General features: G+C 34.1%; 1 protein-coding gene across 2 annotated transcripts; it reads right to left on the bottom strand.

The window, feature by feature from the left end:
• Window positions 1-82: 82 nt before the first annotated feature.
• On the bottom strand, window positions 83-18,786 carry LOC106664100 (dihydropyrimidine dehydrogenase [NADP(+)]). Of its 2 annotated transcripts, XM_024226015.1 has the most exons (21): window positions 18,774-18,786; window positions 18,518-18,573; window positions 8,109-8,222; window positions 7,856-8,020; window positions 7,628-7,789; window positions 7,387-7,568; window positions 7,177-7,303; window positions 6,963-7,113; window positions 5,648-5,817; window positions 5,287-5,497; window positions 5,014-5,198; window positions 4,165-4,380; window positions 2,900-3,061; window positions 2,677-2,829; window positions 2,410-2,530; window positions 2,083-2,345; window positions 1,848-2,027; window positions 1,561-1,779; window positions 809-966; window positions 684-743; window positions 83-405 (listed from the first exon to the last, which is right to left on the bottom strand). In XM_024226015.1, the coding sequence occupies exons 2-20, from the start codon at window positions 18,545-18,547 to the stop codon at window positions 689-691; spliced, it is 3,024 nt and encodes a 1,007-aa protein (XP_024081783.1). In that variant the 5' UTR covers window positions 18,548-18,573; window positions 18,774-18,786; the 3' UTR covers window positions 83-405; window positions 684-688. The 2 variants fall into 2 exon arrangements, with proteins under 2 accessions (XP_024081783.1, XP_014244997.1); XM_014389511.2 differs by having other exon boundaries at window positions 83-743.
• Between the last annotated feature and the right edge of the window lie 3,142 nt (window positions 18,787-21,928).

Raw genomic sequence — 21,928 nt, 5'->3', positions numbered from 1 at the left:
TTATGATTTGTGACCATTTTGTGTTGAATTAACTTAAAGTGACCAAAAGCAATAACCGTCCTAGGGTTTAATAATAAATTAATTAATTTTAATAAGTGTTTTTATTATGTTATTAAGCTACAAACCAGAACTTTTGATTTTTTTAACACTACAGTCATTTTTAGCAATAAGTATCACTTTACTACACACTCCATAAAAACCAGTTTTTATTTAATTTAATTTTTTTTTTTAAATAAAGGTCCATTATTGTTCAAATATTTAAAATGTATGCTGTATGTGTAAAATAAATAATAAACACTAATTATATTCAATCAAATCACTCAAAATAGAGAAAATGTTGATGTAAACATATATTTTCCAACATACTGTCTGTAGGAGGGCAAAACAAGAATAATAAATAAACACCTGAAAGTAAAAAATGACAAATTTGGATAAAAGATCAATATGTCATTTTATTTAAACAAATATGACAAAGTGTGTCGGCTAAAAAAGTATTATTTAAAAATTGAAATATATTAGAATTAATGTACATGTTATATTATGATGTGATAAATAAATTAGCTTATGCAGCGATAAAAATGTATAACAAATTTACATAATAATTATATGTGAAAAAATGATCTTATCAATAATTTTAAAATACAATAATGATAATTATGTAGATTAAATATTTCTATTAATACCATGTTTACTGAATTGTTATTCCTCTGTTCACTATATGTTTCCCTTCCTTTTTTACCATTCTAAAAATAGAACAAGTTTCAATTTTTTTTATCCCTCTAGTGGCAAAAGTAAATTGTGTACTCACGTTATGCAATCTATTATTGGACAGACTGCAAGGCACAACGAGCAACCTGTGCAATTATCGGTTATGACTGGAAGATGAGTTTCTCCATCGAAATCAATTGCTTGATAGCCTGAATCATTACACGCCATGTAACACTTTCCGCAATTGATGCACATGTCCTGCAGCAAAGATAATTAATACAAAAAAAACTATTGTGAAAACAAACTACTGTTAAAGTAGTCAGTCATTATGTAAGATCATAAAGTGGAAAACATAAGAAGGCTATTGGCTTGAGAGAATGAGCAATGTCATTTATGAAAATTAAGAAAAGTAGAGGGCCAAGGATAGAACCTTGAGGTACACCTGACAAAGGTAAGAAAGAGTCAGAAAGTTTATGAACTTTTACACATGTTCTGCGAATAACTTCTGATCCAATGACGTATTGATCCATGAAAATCATATAAAATAACCTTATGAATTAATAAGAAAAGATTCAACTTATCAAAAGCCTTACTAAAGTCTATATATAGCTTTTTCTGACGACTTAACCCTTTTTTAACTTCATATTAACCTTTCTTAATTTGAAAGTAACCCTTTCTTTAATGCATTAAAAAAATCAGAGATGGTAGGAAGTACAAAAATTAAAATAAAAAAAAGATTAATTGAAAGTTGGAAAGTGATAATTTGAAGTCAAAAAGGGTTAATTTGACCAAAATATCTACATATAGTCAATCTGAACTTCCAACTAACAAGACAGAAATGTACGAGCTTACATCATTAATAAGAGCCACAACTTGTGCATTATTATCCAAAGATTTGTAGTTGGTTATGAACTGAAGTGATGATGCTATAATATCCTGAATTTTGGGCACATCAGATATTTTCTTATTGATATTACGTTTACGAACAGGTGGTAGCTCATTAGTTTTCTTCTTTAAATCGGCAATCTTTTCTTTTCGAATTTCATTATACTTTCCAAAATATGGCAGTATCTAAAATTTCAATTTTTATCAGTATGTAGTGACAGTTTTTTCATCAAAACAGTCAACAATTATTCTACCTTTCCATCATCGCTCTTAATGTTCAAAATATCCTTTCCTTTTTGGTGAATGGGTGTTGGTGGAGACTGTCCATTCCACGAGCTTACGTTTTCCAAACTGTTAAGGTAAATGAGTGCTTTAAGTCCGGTGATATAGTCGTCAATGACAGTGAAATCTTGATTCTGTACGGCACTACAGACCTGCAATAAAATGGTTACGACTGTAAGTGTATTACATTTTTATTCTTTGGATTACCTGAATGACTGTAGCACCAACTCTAAGAAATTGTAATGCAACATCAGCCGAGTCAATGCCACCGATGCCCATTATTGCTAGCCCAGGGACCTTTTGGGCAATAGCAGATACACCTCTCAGACCTAGAGAACGGGTGACGCTTCCTGACACACCTCCGTAGGTTGTCTGCTTTTGTTTTCCAATGTACGGCCAGGGGATACCATCGCTTCTTAAATTCATAATACCAGCTACAGTATTGATGGCTGACACACCATCTGCTTTGCCTGAATATCAACAAAAGTAATAAATTTACAAATAAAAAGTTGGTAAGAGTGTCAATTGACAAACCTTCATAAGCAGCCTTAGCTAATTCTACAATGTCTGTGGTGTTAGGCGTCAGCTTTATAAAGACAGGAATTTTAACAGCTGATTTCACCCAGAGGGCAATTTGTCGAATAAGTTTTGGATCCTAATGTTTAAAAAAACTTATACTACAATACATAAATCAATATTTTATTAAGTTCAAACTTATACATTAAGCCTTATACATTAATAGTAAAACGATTAAAGATTGGCAGAGTAAAATAGTGTAATATTGATCCATAAATATCTTACTTGTCCACAAGCTAAACCCATTCCTGATTCTCCCATTCCATGTGGGCAGGATAGATTTAACTCCAAAGCATCTGATCCTGCGTCCTCTGCTCTTCTTGCTATTTCCAACCAATCTTTTTCGTTGTAACTGCACATAATGCTAGCTATAAGCACCTTAAATTGAGCAATCATTATTTTTATTAATTATCTATAGAATGGTGCATGAATCAGCCTAAAAACAAACCTTTGTAGGAAAATCTCTTTTCAGTTCTGTTATTGATTTGCACCAGTATTCACAAGTTTTTTCAGATATAAGTTCAATGTTGAGAAAGGAATTTTGTCCAGGTCCAAATTCATTACCTGATGTTCCCCTTACAATCCTCGGGGAAACATTGGTGACTAAATCCTAAAAATAAAACCAAAAGACTTTCAGCTTTAAAGCTAATTATTGAAAAAGAAATATATAGGCAAAAAATATGTGTGAACTTGTTAGCTTATATGAGCATATACCAAAATTGTGGTTATTAAAAAAACGGAGTTTTTTTTATTGTTTGTTCATATTTTAAAAAATTAAGGTTAAATCTGAATGCTCAGAAACTTATGTAGATAGACTTTTCTAGCCTACTTCTGGTTTTGGCAGATCAAACCTCAGACTTATCATCAAAGTTACATTCCAGGGGTTGTTAACAGCTAGGTTATTTTAGCCACAAAGCATGCACTTTTTAAACCTTGGCACACTCATGCGCTCTTACATTCATTCTTATTTACATAAAGTATTCCTTCATCATCCTTCACACATATTACATAACTAAGGTAATTGAGTAATTGAGGGTTGGTTGTGCCCTAAATATTTTACCAATTGCCCTCTTACACTACACATTCATGATAATAAATTCATTCACTCTCAATATACTCAAAGGAAAGACGATACGAGATATTTTCCAGTACTATATACAATAAAATAGTCCTGTTTCTTCCAAAAATCAGAACAGGGAGCTCAAATACTCACTGCACAAGCAGAATTCTCAAATTGCGTGGCATTCCTCCACACTCTCTATATGGAACTAAGGAAACTACAATTATATGTGACAAATTGAGCAACATTTTTCTATATTCCAGACAATACTTAGGATTTGTGACAAAAGTAACAGATTAAAAGGATCATTGTGTCAACATCGAAAGGCTATTTTTCAGTCTCTTCTTCGATTCAGGCTATCCAAGGCCATCAACCGACCAAGCTCTTAATACATGAGAGCTTCTGGCCCACTTTCCTTTATTTTTAATATGTTTTTAATTCTATATTGTTTGTATTTTATTTTTGTTGGATTGTGGTCCCAGTTTTAGCCACCTCATCCACCTTTTCGGTACCGTTCAGACCTTGTCTATGGATGCAAACTACTACCGAGACACTCCTATTCTTTGAATCTCTCCAACAAAAACGTAATAATAGGGTTCACAAATATAATGCAAATATTATTGTATAAAAGAAATGTATTTCAAAATATTCACCTTCTCAAGAGAAAATGTTTTGGTCACAGCAAAACCCCATCCCGCTTCAAAAGCTCTACGGATCATTGCACTTGAGGTAGTCGGCGGTGCTGAAGCTAATCCAAAGGGATTTTCAAATTTGATTCCACACATGTTTACAGATAAATCGACCTCGTCTATTGGTGTATAAAATTTGGGCAATTTTGGAATTTCCCCAACATCCAGTCCATTTTTAGCCTGTATATACATATAAAAAAAATATGGTTAATTCATCTAATTTTATGCACTCATTTTTTCCACTGTTTTATAATATAGAGTCATGAAGTAATAGACAGTCATGGTGTCACTGTCGGGAGATGTCCTAAAGAGAAATTTTTATCATCTCATCTTTATGATCTGTGTGTATATGTGAATGTACATAATTCACATGATTTAATAGTATATTTTGTATATATATATGAATTGAGTATTTATGCTATGCTACCTAATAAAAATTTGTAATCTAATCTGGCCTTCTTGGTGGTTTCTCTGAACAGACCGTAGGACAATTCAAGGTCCTTGTCCTTTATTTAGAATATTTTGTAAGTAAAGTAGGGTTAAATATATAGAAAATGAATCTTCCATGCTGGTGCACCTGTTACTGTTTTTTCTCCTCAGGGAACTGGTGTTTTTGAAAAAAAAAAACAAAAAAAAAAACATTTGTATGTTGGGTTCGAATGCAGGGCCACTGGATTCAAATCTGGGACCTTTACCTGCCACCGACGCCCCTCCCCCATTTTGTATATTGTACATACTTACAGTATGACAATCTCAATTAACTATTAACTACTTTCATAAAAAAAACTTTTATAAATTAATTTATTTCAGCACCTGTAAATATCTGTGCATATACCACGATGCTGTTTTTCCATCGTTAACTGATTCAACAGTAGTTTCTGAATAACCAGCTACATCACCTCCGCAGAAAACATTTGGCAAACTAGTAGTCATAGTAAGAGGGTCTATTTTGGGCAAATTATCATTTGTCAATTTTAGCGGTTTAAGCGCATCAATTACTGAAATCATTAAATTTAAAAGTTTGCATGTTAGATTTTTTTTAAAATCTGATGTCTCAAAAGTGTAAAACAATAATTTTCACATTACCATCTTTATCTAAAAGAGCAGATCCAAAAGCTGATATGACATATTCAGCTTTGAGCTTTACAATTTGTTCTGGGTCTTCAAACCATGAGCCATCATCACATTCTTCAGTTCGGCAGAATTCCATACCAGTGATATGTCCGTTCTTTACACTAACTGCCTTAGGAACCATGAAAGGCATAAACTCACATTTTTCTTCTTTGGCAAGCTCCACCTGTAAATTACCTAATATAAGTCAACAGATACCAGTTTTCTTGACATCCAGAAAGTTTTTTTTCCCAATATTCTGATTTAGAATAGTTACAGAACCCCAATTTATAATTAATCCTTAGTAAAATTATAAATAAGTTTTGCTAGCATTTACCTCTTCTGGTACAGCACGGATTTTTGTAAACCCTTTTCGAAATACAATAAATACTCTTTTTGCTCCACACCTTAATGCTGATGTTGCACAATCGAATGCTGTATCTCCTGCACCGAGTACTATTACATTGCCGTTCAATTTTGGAATTTCTCGTTTACAAGCACACATTCCTGAAAACCTTATTATAATGAAAACTATGTATGAAATTATTGTGGTTTCCATAATATATAAATCTGTGTTCACTATATCTCTTATAAAATTATGGATAATCCGGCTCAATATAATGGAATAAAGAGTGAGGAGTCTTAGTCAGTAGGGTTAGGGTCAATTGACAGATTGGTGACAGGAAATTAAATGGTATATAGAATGGGACCAAGAATGCTCCATTGTGGGATGCTGGTTTGTACTGGTCTGCTATCTGACTCATGTCACACCTCACTTTGAAGCAGTGGTCAGGTAAATTGTATTCCAGGATAAGATAATAAGGGGTGGGAGGAAGCTTAGGCAGAAAGGTTAGGATGAATTGATAAATTGGTGTTGGGATGTACAGGAAATTAAATGGTATACAGGATGGGACCAAGAATGCTCCCTTGTGGGATGCTGGTGTGTACTGGTCTGATATGGACTTGTCACTACTAACTTTGAAGCAGTGGTCAGTTGAATAGGATTCCAAGATAAGATGATAAGGGGTGGGAAGCCGCTTGGGCAGTAAGGTTAGGACGGATTAATAAATTGGTATTGGGATATATAGAAAATTAAATGGTATACGATAGGACCAAGAATGCTTCCTTGTGAGACGCTGGTTTGTGCTGGTCTGATATCTGACTTGATGACACATCTTACTTTGAAGGAGCAGTCAGTTAAATAGGATAAGGTAATAAGGAGATGGTAGAAAGTGTTTAAGTTTATAGAAACCCAAGCAATACTCCTTGTACCATAGAGCGGAGTAAATGACCTTGCTAGATCATGGAAATATGGAGCCAGTAGCCCAATTAGGGAGATTACGAAGAAGGAATGAATATAGAATGTGTACTTTATTTTTTCAGAGGAGTATTTAGAGTATTTTAGGCAGGAAGAAAGTTGACAAGGAATACTTTCATAAGAGAGGAAAGAGAGTTGTACATAAGATCAGAAAATATTTAATATTTAAAAATAATCATATGAAAATTGTTACGCTTTGAAAAGTGCAACCCACAATAAAGTATTCTGTAAGAAAGTATGAATCTTTTTTGGGCTTTGTTTTATTTATTTATTTTTCTTTATCTTCTAAATTTTACTTAGCAAGTAATTTTTCATTAATATTCATATAACACACCAGGTTTACTCCCTTCAGATACTAAAGACAAAAATATTTTAGAGTTAAAATAACCCATGTCTTTCGTCAAATTTTCAAATATGGGAATCGTCTTAGGCTCTGGTAATCCAATGCCTATAAAAATAGCATCATATTTATTTTTGATCAAGCCCTAAAAACAAATAAACATTGCAATATTATTTTAATTGTAGGCAATTGTTCTCATTTGAATTACTTCAATAGTTAAATCATGGATGCTCAGTGAGCGATTGTATTCAATTTTCACTCCTAAATCCTGGACTAAATCGACTTCAAATTGTACTATATCAAAGGGCAGTCTGAATTCTGGAATCTCAGAAGTACTAAAAATAACATAACAAAAATTCATTTATTATAATAGTATTGTTAATTTAAGGTAAAATTCATTGAACAATCACTTTCACACCTGAGCCCACCAATGTAGGAGTGTTTTTCAAACACTGTAACATCGACATAGCCCAATCTCGCTAAAAATGTTGCACAAGATAGTGATGCCGGGCCTCCACCAATCAAAGCAATTTTAGAATACTTGGCTTCGTGTTCTATCCCAGGTGGTAAAGTCTGCGGGACTCCCATTTTTTTAAATATCTGGAATATATCAACCATCCATTATCCCCATGATTGAATCAATTAAGACAATTACCAACCTCGGTGGCAAATTGTTGAAGTCCGCCGATGTTTATCGGCCCCTCTTCGCTTGCTTGCAGATTACACCCTCCGACGCATAAGTCACTGGTTGGGCAAACCATACCACAAGTAATACCAAGTGGATTATCAGAAAAAATTGCTTTTGCTGCTCCATAGTAATTCTATTAGATAATTTTTTTAAAAATATTATTTTACACCCAGAGTAGATTTAACTGTTGAATACATACTTTATTAGCAATACTGGTAATGAAAGATTTGATATCTAGTTGCGTTGGACAAGACTTTTGACAAGGGGCGTCTGCACATTTAAGACATCTACTGGCTTCTTTTAAAGCACCTCTTTCACTGAGAGTGGTGTGTTTTATGTCATCAAAGTTATTTTCAAGACACGGCTTCAGTAATAATAAAAATAGAGAATACCATTCAAAAATTTTCCTTAATCGCTAATAAATATTTAAAAAGACTTTAAAAAACACTTACAGTTGAACAATTTTTGTTTTCATTTCTTTTCCAGTGCTGCTTTATTTGTTTAGTTTTTATTGAAGGAACAAGAGATGCTGTTGGCTGAATTTTAGGGTTTAGAGACAAGATATTCTGAAACATAATTTGAACTATAAATTAAATTTATATTAATTCATATATGTGTGGTGATTAGTGACCGTTAATCGATATTTATTTAGAAATCGTGAGATGCAATCTGGTATTAATTCATATAGCTTTTTAGCAATTAACACAGCTTCAGACGAGACAGAAATACAAAATACATTTGAGCAAGTTGCAAGGCTGTCACAAAATAATTAAAGGCGAGTACCAGGAAAAAAGCACAATTGCTGTTTGAGGGCTTCAAAGCGGCATTTGACAGAGCCTGGAGAAACAAGTTGCTTTGCAAACTAATCAAGAAGGGTTCAGAAATGTCTTTTTCTTCCTTTTTCATAGGTTTATAAGGGGTAAACACAGTATTACCTTTAAGGCAAACTAGGGATTGTCACAAGATGCAGTTTTGAGCCCGTTACGTGCTAACATTATGATGGAAGACTAATTACAGTTGATGTCTGTACAGGGCTCCTTTCCTTCCTTGGGCAACCAACTCCATAGTTAAAGCCTTTTAGTGGCTGGGGTCTTCCATCATAATGTTAAAAAGTAATGAGCTCAAAACTGAGCCTTGCAGTAATCCCAGGTTTGTCTGAAAGGTGAGGCTGTGTTTCTGTATGGTCCAGTAATATTTTCATATCATAATAATAAATATTTGAAAGAGAAATTAAAGAAAAGACACTTCTGTATAATCTGACAATAACACCCTTGTCGATTAGTTTCTGTGGTAACTGCCTATGGTTAACTTTCCACAAGGTGTCACCACTGCTTCAACAGTGGTTTCACCTTCCAGGCAGCAGCAGTTGCTCAACCTGCTTAAGGCACACTTGTCAATGACATCTCATCTTTCATTAATGGAACATACATCAAACACTAACGTCAGCATCAAGGGTACTCATAACAGCAGTCATTGCACTATCGATAGCCCATGCGGCGGCCAGCATGATTAGTAAAATCACCTACATCATTCCAACAGCTCCTCTCAACACTGGACTTTCTAAAGGCCACCAATAATTAATTTCAATTGAAGTCTGTACTGGGCATACTATTTTTTATCTGCATTAACCAGCTTCAACATTAAATCATTTGTCTTTTTGGTGTCCTTAGAAGGGCCAGTGTTGCGAGGAGCTGTTGAAGTCTGATGACTGCTGTAGATGAGCCGGATTATGTTCTGGCGCAGGTAGCCACATTGGCTGAGTGCTATTGAGAGTACCCTTGCTATCAAGGCTAGTGTTTAAAGTTTGCTCCATTAGTCAGTAATGAGAGGAGCACCAGTATGCTCTAAACAGGTGGAGCTCCTGCTTATGTACAGGGATGCAGCAAGCTTATTGGCTGCTGCATGGAAGGCGGAACCATTATTAAAACAGTCACGATGAAAAATAGCGTTGAGAGTCGCAACTAAGAAAAACTCAAATAAAAAAATATCTGATATGAATAAAATGTTTGCGTACCTATTAAAATCGCAGTTTCAGTTGTTTACAATGTCGACAAAAAGACACAAGGTCAATCTGAGTAATGATGTTCTATTGCACGCACTGACGAAGCTACATACCTCATCTGCACTAAGCTTGTTGCAAACTGACCAAGATTTGGCAACAATGAGACCTCTAAAGAGACTACCCAAGATGTGTGAGATTGTGAGATGAAAAGTCCGACCTTTTAAAATACTGATCAGAGGTGATACTGATCTATCACAACTTCTGACTATCCTGCGAAAGGTGGATACTGTACAGAATTGTGCACTCTGACTCAATGTACAAAGCACTATGTCCACTCCAACTATGGTTGAAACTATAGAACTAGCAATGAAAAGCTTAGCTTCAGCTTTCCACGAAAGGTTCATTGGGCTTGGACCTTCCTTATTAGGTTAATCTAATTTACTTAAAACACAGACATTCGTATCTGAATCTTTAGTTATGAGGAGACTTGGCATTGAAGCGTCAAGATTTTCCCTCACGGATGGTTTAACAGTCTGTCTGGATCTGGCGAAGCTAATAACTAAGAAAAACACTAACGAACTCAATACAATAACACTGAAGACCCTTGCTCTTTGTTACTCAGCAAACCACCGGCTCCACGTATACACAGATTCATTTGCAATGCATGCAGCGTCTGTATCTTGCAGTTTGAGGCGACTCTCAAGATGTGCTCAGCGGAATAACATGTCATGAATTCTCGAAATGCCAAAATTAAGCAAAGAAACCGAGATGTTGAGTTCCTTGACACTAACGGGCCAACCAAACACATCAATACACCGAGAAGCTAAACGGATAATAAAGCTTGAATAGGGATATGAAGCAGCTACATCACATGGAAGAAAAGCAATGAGGAAGTAGTCTGAACGATTGGGTGTCTACTAGTCTTCCCAGAGAACAGTTTATGACATGTTTCAGATTAAAAACTGTCCATGATTATCTGACAAAACATATAAAACTGCACTAGACGATGTTAGGCCTAAAAGATCAGCGAGAAAGCTATAATGGACTATAGTCGAATTTGGCAGCGTTCTTGCGTAATTAAAATTAAAAAAATAATAATAAAGAGAACAGTCCAGAGCCAGTAAAGTATCAATTTTCCACCAATCCAGGAAATCCAGAAATCCCAAAGGGAACTTAGAGCAAAGAATGTCTCGGTTGTATTCATTGTATTCATGAGACGTTCCACGATCTCTTGAATAATTCCACTTTTTCATTTTGTTCTTATTTATTATTTTTAGCCGGTACTGCATGACCAAGAAAAAATGTAAGTGATGACTGTAGCTATACATGGCTTTATATCTATATTTAATTTTCACATGATAAATGGAAGCTTATAAGTTATACCGGATTTTTACAATTTCTAAATTAAGGCGAAGTCCCTTTAAACTTTAAATCGCCTTTTCAAGAAACCCGTTGTTACCAGTCCGTGTGTTTTCCGGCCAAGGAAAGTAATAAAAAACCGGTTTGTCGAAGGTCGGGGGAGTGTCCATGGTAGAGCTATTGTGTTACAATGTACAAAGTATTACGCGATAATTGATTTTACAAAATTTCAACTCGATTTGATCCTGGGAATTTCGTCGGTTATATAATCATTCTCACTTGGAGTGTCAAATTTAAAAGTGAAGTATTAAATCAACAATCTCTGTGATTAATGATTTTAACATGCTTATCTCCTATGGAACCTGGAAGAACCCATAAATTATAAGTAGTATTAAAAAAACCACAACTCTTATCTGATTAATTACATATTTTATAACCTAGCAATCAAATGTAAAAAAAAATAGGTCTGTAATTTTCCTAAATGTGTCGTGTTATTTTATATGTTTCCGTTTTATATTACAGGTTAACAACAGTAGACGATTAAATCCCAGCTTTAGAAATATTTGTTGCATTTTGCCTAAAATCCTAATGTTTTTGATCGAATTGAAAGTACTTTTAATTCGACGAAGTCGGCATGATTGTTATAACCAAGGTGCTGCGGGTTCATATCCAAGTCCCAAAACTTTGAGCAATGTAAATGAGTTCGTGTCAGTCGAGTAGTGCAATAAAGGAAAAAAGTAAAGTGATCTTTTAATTAAGACGTAAGTAAAGATTCAAGGCAGATTAAAAAAAATCGATGTAAGGTCTGTAATTTTTCTAGATCTTCAGGTTTAACATAACTTATTGATCTTTAAATCTTTGCAAATGACAGATTAGACATCCGTTTTTACTAATAATAACAACAACAGCCATAATAATAATAAATCTTTATTACAGGAAAAAGAATACAATTGTACATTAAAGAAAATATAACAAAAAGTGTCCGATCATACTCTTGGTATACCATAGGCCATACTCTGTCACCATACTAATTCTTTATACCTATAGCTTTTTCAGTCATATTAACCCATTTTAACTTCATATTAAACTTTTAATTTCAAATTAACCTTTTTAACTTCAAATGAACCTTTTTTAACCTCAAATTAACCCTTTTTAACATCAAATAACCTTTTTAAATTCATATTACTTTTAACTGCAAATTAACCCTTTCCTTAAAGCATTAAAACACTTTGGAAATGGTATGAAATAATAAGCGTGCAATGTAAATTGCCTGTATGTTTAAGAATTTTCATTGAGCTCTTAAAAGAATAGCATGCGAGAAAAGATAGGTTCTTTCGGACCTACTCCGACTACTGCTTTCTGACTGCGGGAGTACCGCAGGGCAGAGTACTCGGACCAATCCTTTATACTGCAGATTTTCCCATTAAACCTTCCACACTCCTTGGATCTTTTGCCTATGACACAACTGTTCTATCCTCAAACCCCGATCCTGCGGTTGCTTCGGAATATCCACAGGGCCATATCACATGCATAGGAGATTGGTGTAACCAGGGCTTCCCAACTATGGACTAACCTCGAAAAAAATTAATTTTACAAAATTAAAGTACAATGAATAAATACAATTAATGGAACTAATTACAATGCGTACTGAAAATGAAAGTATTTTATTTTCGTTTATTCATTCTGCATTTATTTTTGCGCACTTAAACAAAATAGGAAAGGCAAGTGAGACGGAAGGGACTAGACTGGACAGTTGTTCGATTTCCTAGAAATTTAATTGTTGATTCTTGATCCAATTCGTGGCTGGCTCAAATTCTATAAGTATCCGAATAGGTGCAGGTCAAATAACCAGTGGAAATGGAATGTCTAAAAACCGTTAGTACCACGACATCTACTTATATTTGGGATTTATAGAGGATGATGAGTGTAAAGTTCAGTATGCGTTTCAATGAAAACAAACACAATGATGAACACAAAACATCGGACAAACATCTTCGAAACAATCCGGTCAAATATTCCGTTTGTTGTACGATTTGTTTACAACTAACGAAATTCTTTGGTCTAATTGCAGAGATGGTACAAAAGCAATGACTGGCCAAACGATCGGAATGATTACTAAAATAAAATTTATTTTTATTAGGTTTCGTGGTCCGTTTGACCAAATAAATTCTTTTCAATTAATTAAGGTTTTGGTTGAGATAAAAAGTGAGTGTCACAAGCAGGATTCGAACCCACGACCTTCGGCTAATACGCCGCTGCTGTACCACTTGAGCTTTCGTGACTTCGATCCACTCAGACACTAACTTCCCATCTCAACCGATGGTCGCCGAAGGTCGTGGGTTCGGATTCCCGCTTGTGACACTCACTTTTTTATCTCAACCAAAACCTTAATTAATTGAATGGAACTAAAATAAAAGATAAATCGAAGGATTGTAGCAGCAGTCATTGTGTTCTCCTAAGACATGCTTTAGTTATGAAACAAATGCCAATCTCTTTTAAGAAAGTTTTGTATGAGCCTGTTCAATCTATTAACCATATAGTCCTGGCCACTGAAGTCAAGACTTTTCACATTCATCATTCCCTGCTTTTCCATACAGGTGTGGGTGTGCTGTCTCGTGGGAAATCATTTTCCCGCTTACAGGAATTGCGCTTTGAAGTCTTTTCTCTGTTGATGGACCACAATGTCAAATTAGCTAATCTACTGTCGTATTTATTAGATATTTCATGAAAATGAATGAGATGAGTCTTTTTTACAAGGGAAGAGTATCTAACTTTCGATGCTAATGACAAAGTTCGCGCCTTTAAAATAAAAATTCAGTTTTGGTATGAATCTATAGAGAAGGAAGAGTTTTCCTATGTTAAATTATTATTATTATTATTTGTTTGTTTTTTAAAGAAAATAAACTGGAGCTTGCGAACGGGCACGTTGAAGTTTGAAGATGTCCTTTTTGCAATACTTCCTAACAGCTCGAGACTACATTTGCTGCAAGTACATGAATGAGTGGTCAAACCATTTTCAGTTTCGACAAAACGAGCCAGTCTATTTTCAAGTTGATAGGAATGCTTGATAGACATTACTTCAGACACCACCTTGAAATCTACTTTCGAGCCCGATACTTACTCCCATTTTTGATTCCGACTGGAAAACAAAAAATTTCAACCGCTCGTTGAAAAAGCAAAACGTGATCTTCCATTTGCCACTACTTGCCTTTGCGAATCCGGATTTTGTATCTATACAACCACCAAAACTGAATACCGAAGCTATCTAGAACCCGACATGCTTATCCAACTATCAAAAAAATATAAAAACAAATGATTCTTGTATTAATTCCAGGATTGTTAAAATATAAAATAATTATTTTATATGAAACAAAATCTCAAATTAATAAGAGAATCCATTTGTTTTTTGTTTTTAAATTAATTTTGATTTTAATTGTAATTAATTTTTATATGGTCTTATAATAGCTCAATCATTTTATATTTAAACAAAAATTCGCCAACATACAGGAATTGTGCTTTACATGCTTATATTTCATACGATCTCCTAAATATTTTAATACTATAAAGAAAGGGATTTTTTGAAATGAAATAAATAATTTGAATTTAAAATAAGTTAATTCGACGGAAAAGTTAATTTGAACGAAAAAGCTATGCGAGTTAAAATACAAAATTTATATCGTTAAGTTACAGTAAATCGTTAATTAATATTAGTATTTGATCATCTAAAATCAATTAAGGCTAACAAATTGTAAGATTAAAATTAAAAAATAAATAAATAAAAACAAATGATTATTCTATTAATTGCAAGGTCTTTAAAAAAACGAAATAATTATTTAATAGATCAATAATTGTATATAAAAAAAATATCAAATATTCAGGAATTTTATTTTACGTGCATACATTTCATACGATCTCCGATGTTTTTTAATGCTGTAAAGAGAGGGATTTCGGATATTAAAAAGGGTTAATTTGAAATTAAAAGGTATGCTTATTTTTATGTCTTAATTTTATTTATTTATTTAGTTTTTGGATTTTAAGTTTGCAATTTGCTCAAAGTGAGTACCGAAAATAGGTAACCCTTTTTTTAATAAATAACCTATAACAAATTCAAAAATTGATCTATAAAGCAACTATGTATAAACAATAATAAATTACTATTAATAATAAATAAATAAAACTTTATACACTAATAAATATATCCAAGAAAATAAGTTAAACTAATATAAATAAATTTGAATTAATAAATTATATTGTTCAATGTTAAATTATGACCTCAGTCTTATCCGTCCAGCCATCGAAGTTGGGCTCCAGGTGCTATGAACGGGCCAATTCATGCCAATTCAGCACCCAACGCATGCAGTTCCAAACCCATTCGTACTCACGTTCATTCTTAAAAAAATTCACTCCTATTTTCATACCATTCATTCAAGTAGGGTGATGGAGTACTCGATATTCCTCCATCATCCTTTACACATATTATACAACTAGCCTAATTGGGGTACTCGATGTTCCGCCATCAAACCTCTCACATCACAAATTCACGCTAATAAATACATTCACTCTTAACACAACCTTTACACACAAGTACCCTAACTGAGAGGGTCGATAGCGGAACCTCGAGTTCCCATCGACCCTCTCACTTCACACGTCATGCTAATAAAGAATTCACTCTCAACACAATCTGTGTATACATATCTATTATTACCTTGTACGATAGAACAACCCCATTTCCTCCAAGAATCGGAACAGGGGAACACAAATACTCGCTGCCGTGTCAAGCTCAATTCTTGAATCGAGTTGCATTCCTGCACCCTTCAGTTAGGTGAGACACTTCGAGCAACCTTTCTCGGCTTGCCGGACACACACGCGGGCTTTGGCCCAAAAGTAAGAAGTATATGTATAGAGTTAATGGGTTTAATAAATCACAAATTCACGCTAATAAAAACAATTTACACACAACTAGCTTAACTGAGGGTCGATGGGAACTCGAGGTTCCGCCATCGACCCTCTCACATCACACATCAAGCCGGACATATACGCGGGCTTTGGCCCAAAAGTATGAGTTCGTGTGTAGAGTTAATGGGTTTAATAAATCACAAATTTATTGTGCTAATAAAAAAAATTCACTCTCAACACAACCTTTACACAAAACTAACCTAACTGAGGGTCGATGGGAACTCGAGCTTCCGCCATCGACCGTCTCACATCACACATGCTAATAAGTGTTCAAGCACAATTCTTGAATCGGGTTGTATTTCTGCACGCTCTCTGTATGGAGCCAAGAAATTGCACCCTTCAGTTAGGTGGGACACTTCGAGCAACCTTTCTCTGCTTGCCGGACACATACGCGGGCTTTGTGCCGGTATTATTAAAAGTAAGAGTCCGTGTGTAGTGTTAATGGATTTAATAAATGTTTTGTGCCGTATATTTGTTTTAAAACTTGAGATCTTTGATTTTTAAATGTATTACGTTTATTTGGTGTGTTCTAAATCTTCTGTTTTTGTTTTTTCTTTGTTTCGTGTATTTTTACATACCGAAACATATGAACATTTTTTATTCTTCAAATCGTTGAAAATGGCCGAGTAGACATATGATTTTATGTTTGCACACACTTGTCACATTTTGTGCTACTCGATAAGCTGTTTGTGACTGGCTGATAAGCACGTAAATCATATTTGACAGTTGTTTTTATTCTTTATAATAGATTAACGTATGGGTTTATATTGGTGTAAAATGTATTCTCAAAACTACTTTTGTGAATATTGGTACAACATATGTATATTGTTATTATTAAAGCGTATGACGCCGGAGGGTGGCGAATTAAAAATTTGGCGAAAGGAAAACTCAAATAATAATGGACTGTGGTAATGACACATCTTTTAGCTTTTTTTAAAACTTAATATAGGTGGGAAAAACACAAAATTTAATATAATATATAACAGAAAAAGTACTTTTGACAGTCGACGTAGAGAAAGTACTGATTCAGTAATCAAGCAACAAGCTTGCGTAATCGCATTTTGCAACATTTGAACGAGGTGCTTAACTAACTGAACCGACTTTTGAGACACGGGGAAAAAGCGAAAGTACTTTTGTAAATTTGTGTAAAAAATGTAAATTTCATTCTCAAAACGACCTAATTGGCCCAAAACCATTAAATTTTTACAAAACGAGCCGTTGAACCATCATTCTGACCCTTCGCACTTAAAAAAACATTATCACCAATACAAATTTTATGCTGATAGGATGACAGTACTCGCCTTGACGCTTTCTTGTTTACAAACGTCAGCACGTCGAATGCACAACGTAATTTCCTTTTGTGTATAAATTAACAATTATTGTTTTGAATAACGACCTGATGTATCATGCCGACATGGAATTTTGCTCTTCAACACTAAAAATACGGAAAAGCCAAGAATTTGAGAGAAAAATTATTATTCGATTAACAATTTTGGAAAACAAAATTAGCTAAAAAAGTTTATTGTTTGGACGTTTGATTTTAAAAGCTGAAAAGTCAAAATTTGACAAAACGATATAAAAAACTAGAACAATTACAAAAAAAGCCCACTAAAGCATTAAAAAATATCAAAAAATTTCAAATGAACTCTTCTTAACTTCAGATTAACCCTTAATTTCAATACAACGCTTTTTAATTTCAATTTAACCCTTTTTAAATTCAAATTAATCATTTTTAATTTCAAATGAACCCTTTATTTAAAGCAATGAAAACATAACAAATGGGATGAAATAAATTAAAATTAAAAAATTAAGAATTTTTGTAGAGCTCCTAAAAGATTATATGCAAATTAATTTAAAAAATAAAATTAAGTATAAAAATAAAGGATTCTTCTTTTAATTTGTGATCTTTTAAAATATAAAATCGGTTCTTACCTAAAAAAACTAACATGAAAATTACAATTAAAATTAAACCATTTATGTTTAGTGATCTAATTGACCACATTAATTATTTCAATTAATTTAAACACCTTACATAAAAAGAATAATTAATTAAAATTAAATTTCAAAATTGAATTTGAAAAGAAACGATTCTTTTATTAATTCCAGGATTTTTTGAAATATAAAATAATCATTTTGTATATCAATTATTTTATATTAAAAATCTCGAATAAATATAAGAATCATTTGTTTTTTTAAAATTAATTTTTAATTTTAATTGTAATTAGTTGTTCACCGTACCTAACCACGCCTAACCGTTGCGGCCACCGACGCCCTTAAAAGGGGTTTTTGAAATACAAAATAATTAATTTAAATAGCAATTATTTTTTATTAAAAAAAAACACCCTCGAATCATTTGTTTTTACTTTTTATGTTTACACAATTTAAAAAAAAAATGAAAACGAAAACGTCTAGACTTGACAAAATGATCCAAAAAATTAGAAAGACATTTAATAAAACCAACTTCCTCTCTGCACGTCGAGTTTTTCGGCAAAACTTCGAACACTTGGTACAAATTTCCGGATGTTTAATTTTTGAAATGTTTACCTCAATATCTGCAGGATGAACGCTGTACATGGCTGGCTTGTTGTGAATAACTGAAACTAGAAGAGCGCTGGTGCTTATCTGGTCTTTTCTGTTATGTAATTATCGTCAAGATTATAATTTCTGAGATAAACAAAAACCTATTTATTTCAAGATTTAAAGAAGAAAGTCGAAGTTTTTTCAACTGTTTATTATTTATTGATGTGGGCGTGCGTACATACAATGACTTTTTATTTTATTATTACAAGCAATTTGTTACCTTTATCAATTTTATATTATAAGGTCCAAGGTTTTATGGAGTCGTCTGTAGTTTGAGAATAAATGGGATGTAATGGTCTGTGTGAATAGTAAGTTTGGATACCTTAACTAGATTGGGCAATGGTTTGAAGGACGTGACTAGATTTTTTGGAGGTTGGTTGAACCCACAGTTCAATTTTGTCCATTTTGGTTGTTGTAGTGATGTCTACATTAGGCTTTTATTTTGTAGTTTTGATCTTTTTTCGAGTCTTTTGAGTTGTATACATCAGTTCTATTCTTTTGAGCCAATCAAACCATGTGTCTTTTGTCGATATCAAGTCTTAAAAACTGAACGTCATTGGTTGCTGGAAGAGGAACTGTATAAGTCTCATACATTACAAACTAGTTGGAGTAGTTTGGAAAAGAGGTGAGACGGCAGAGGGTGAAGGATATTTGCTGGAATTTGGTTTCGTTTAGTCTGATGCTCCATTTCTTGATCCAGTCCTGGTGGTTTCTGAAGGTTATTACTGGATTTGAATTTGCTTATAAGATGGTAAGCTGGTAGTATGTTCTGTATATATGAGGAGTACTAGGATTTATAGGATTGTTTGAAGTGTTTACTGCAAAGGGAATGGAACCAAGGATAATGAACAGTACTTTTGGTCCTGGAGATTTTGTAAGGTCTCTGGGTTTGGGTTTACTCAAAGGATGGTGGTATCATTTGCATATGTGAAGAGTACTGAGATTGATAGGACTGTCTGCAGTGTATACTGAAAAGGGAATGGGACTAAAGATTATCTTCTAAAGTTCATTATTGGAGAGATTTATGGACAGAACCGATTCTGAACAGTTTATAGTGCCAACAATAATATTACAGATCAATAAACATTCATATAACTTTCTACAATCTGAATGTGTGGCTAAACATAAATAATGTCTTAAGTAATCATAGTCCATGTTGGACTTGGGAATGTGTCATTTGAGAGCTAGTGTACAAATTTATTTTGTATATCTTCTATCATCTTATTGTACTTATCGAACTCAGGAAATCATACAAATTTGTAAAATACTTGGTATTCCAGATGATAAAACCCAGTATTCTTGAAATTTTGGATGTGATTTTTATTTTGAAAGAGAATTTATGATCTAATATTATTGCCACGTCACGAATAGTACCAGATACTTAAGCTACTAACTTATACAAGATTAATTAAGAGTGTTATTTAAATGACATGTTGGATTATATTAGCAGATCGAGAAAATGTTATAACAGAACACTTTGAAAGGTTCATTCTAATTAAATTTTCTAAACACCATTTATCCACATGTCTTAACGGTCTGGTGTAGAGTTTTGCATTCTGAGCTGTGCTGATCTCTGTAAATAATGTAAGATCAACTGTAAACATTAAGTTTCTAGCACCATGGAAAGAGCTGGTGATATTATTAAAAAATAGGAATAGCAAAGTGCCAAGGTGTGAGCCTTCAGGCACGTAATTTTTTTCTCCAAATTTTTGCTTTGAAGATGTTAAAACGTGAACACTGCCTTGGTGCCAGCAATGCTGGCACTCGGTGTAAGGGATTAAGGGGTAAGGAGGTCCCTAGGCCATCGACGATGAAGGTGACTTCTAGGACCATATGCGAGGTGTAGAGAAGGCTCAAGGAGTAGGGTTAGGATAGATCGAGATTTGTCTGAGGACTTTTGATTGGAAGGATTGGATGCATTGGATGTTGGATGGCTTTGAAAAACCCAACAGTTCCACTCTGAATGTCCAAAGTGGTCACAGTAATGTCTTGTGTAAGGTTAGTTTATTTTAGGTTAGTTCATGATACAAAGATTTTCGGTCCTAGAAATCTTTGTAATTGTCCAACTGTTCTGTTAAGTTGTTAAGTCTTGTGTGGGGATTCCACGTCAGTTTGCTGTTAAGGTATTGTCTTAAGTATTTGACGCATGAAAGTCTCTCTGTGTATTGTGTATTCATTCTAATTAAATTTTCTAAACACCATTTATCCATATGTCTTAACGGTCTGTATAGAGGTTTGCATCCTGCACTGTACTGATCTCTGTAAATAATATGAGATCAACTGTAAACATTAAGTCTCTAGTACCATGGAAAGGGAATAAGAAAAGCAAAGTCAAGCACTCAAAAAACTTGAAGGTGTACAAAGAAAAATCGCTCTACAAATAATAAAAGGATATAGGACAATTTCGTATGAAGCAGCTTGTATCATGGCAGGGGTAGCCCCGATCAAACCTAAACTAAGGGAACTAATGGATATTACTTCACCATAAAATGGCCACTCAACAACAAAGCCTTCCCTGCACTTATCGTGGAACCCACACTGACTTTAAATGAATGGCCCCATCCGTATTATAGAACTCAAGGAATCACAGAGTCAGTATCATGGCAAGACAAGATCGTAATATACGCCGATGGGAGCAAAATGAATAATGAGGTTGGAGCAGTCCTAGCCATCTATGGAAAAGACAACAAACTGCAAGAAACAATACAAATTAGACTCGCTAGCTGGTGCCCGAACAACCGAGCTGAACTCATTGCTATCCTGAAGGCTCTTCAATGGCTCGCACAGCAGGATGTTGGGGAAGTGAACAAAAACGCGATAGTGATGACAGACAGCTGCATATCCATCGATAAAATTAAAAATTACAAAGCACGAAGCCTGATGGTATCGACATCAGAAATATGATAAAATCATTGCGTGATAATGGCTGGAATATCAGTATTGAAAAGGTACCAGCGCACACAGGGATCCAAGGCAATGAGGAAGCCGACGCAGCAGCAAAGGAAGCTACAGAAAACTCTGAACTAGAAACAACAATCACAGTAGTGCCGAAAAGCTACGTCATCTCCATGGCCTCGAAAATGACATTGGCCCAATGGGAAGAACGTTGGAGACGTACTGCTAAAGGTCTTCAAACTAAAAAGTTTTTCCCAACGGTAGACTCAAGGATGGCAGTAAAACTGAAACATCACCATATGCTTACCCAAATCAAGAATATCTCTGTAGATTCCACATAACACGGGATTCGGAATGCGACTGTCTAGGGAGACCTCAAAAAACATGGGACCATATCTTATTCGACTGCCCCATTCAAGAACCATGCCGAAAATCTCTAATAAGGGACGTTGTGTGTAAAGGTGGACAATGGCCACCCGA

This window comes from Cimex lectularius, unplaced genomic scaffold, assembly GCF_000648675.2.
Source record: "Cimex lectularius strain Harlan isolate CLEC.00 unplaced genomic scaffold, Clec_2.1 scaffold82, whole genome shotgun sequence".
Classification (NCBI taxonomy): Eukaryota; Metazoa; Arthropoda; class Insecta; order Hemiptera; family Cimicidae; genus Cimex; species Cimex lectularius.
Note: the sequence above shows the minus strand (reverse complement) of the source record. Positions and strands in the feature narration are given on the sequence as shown.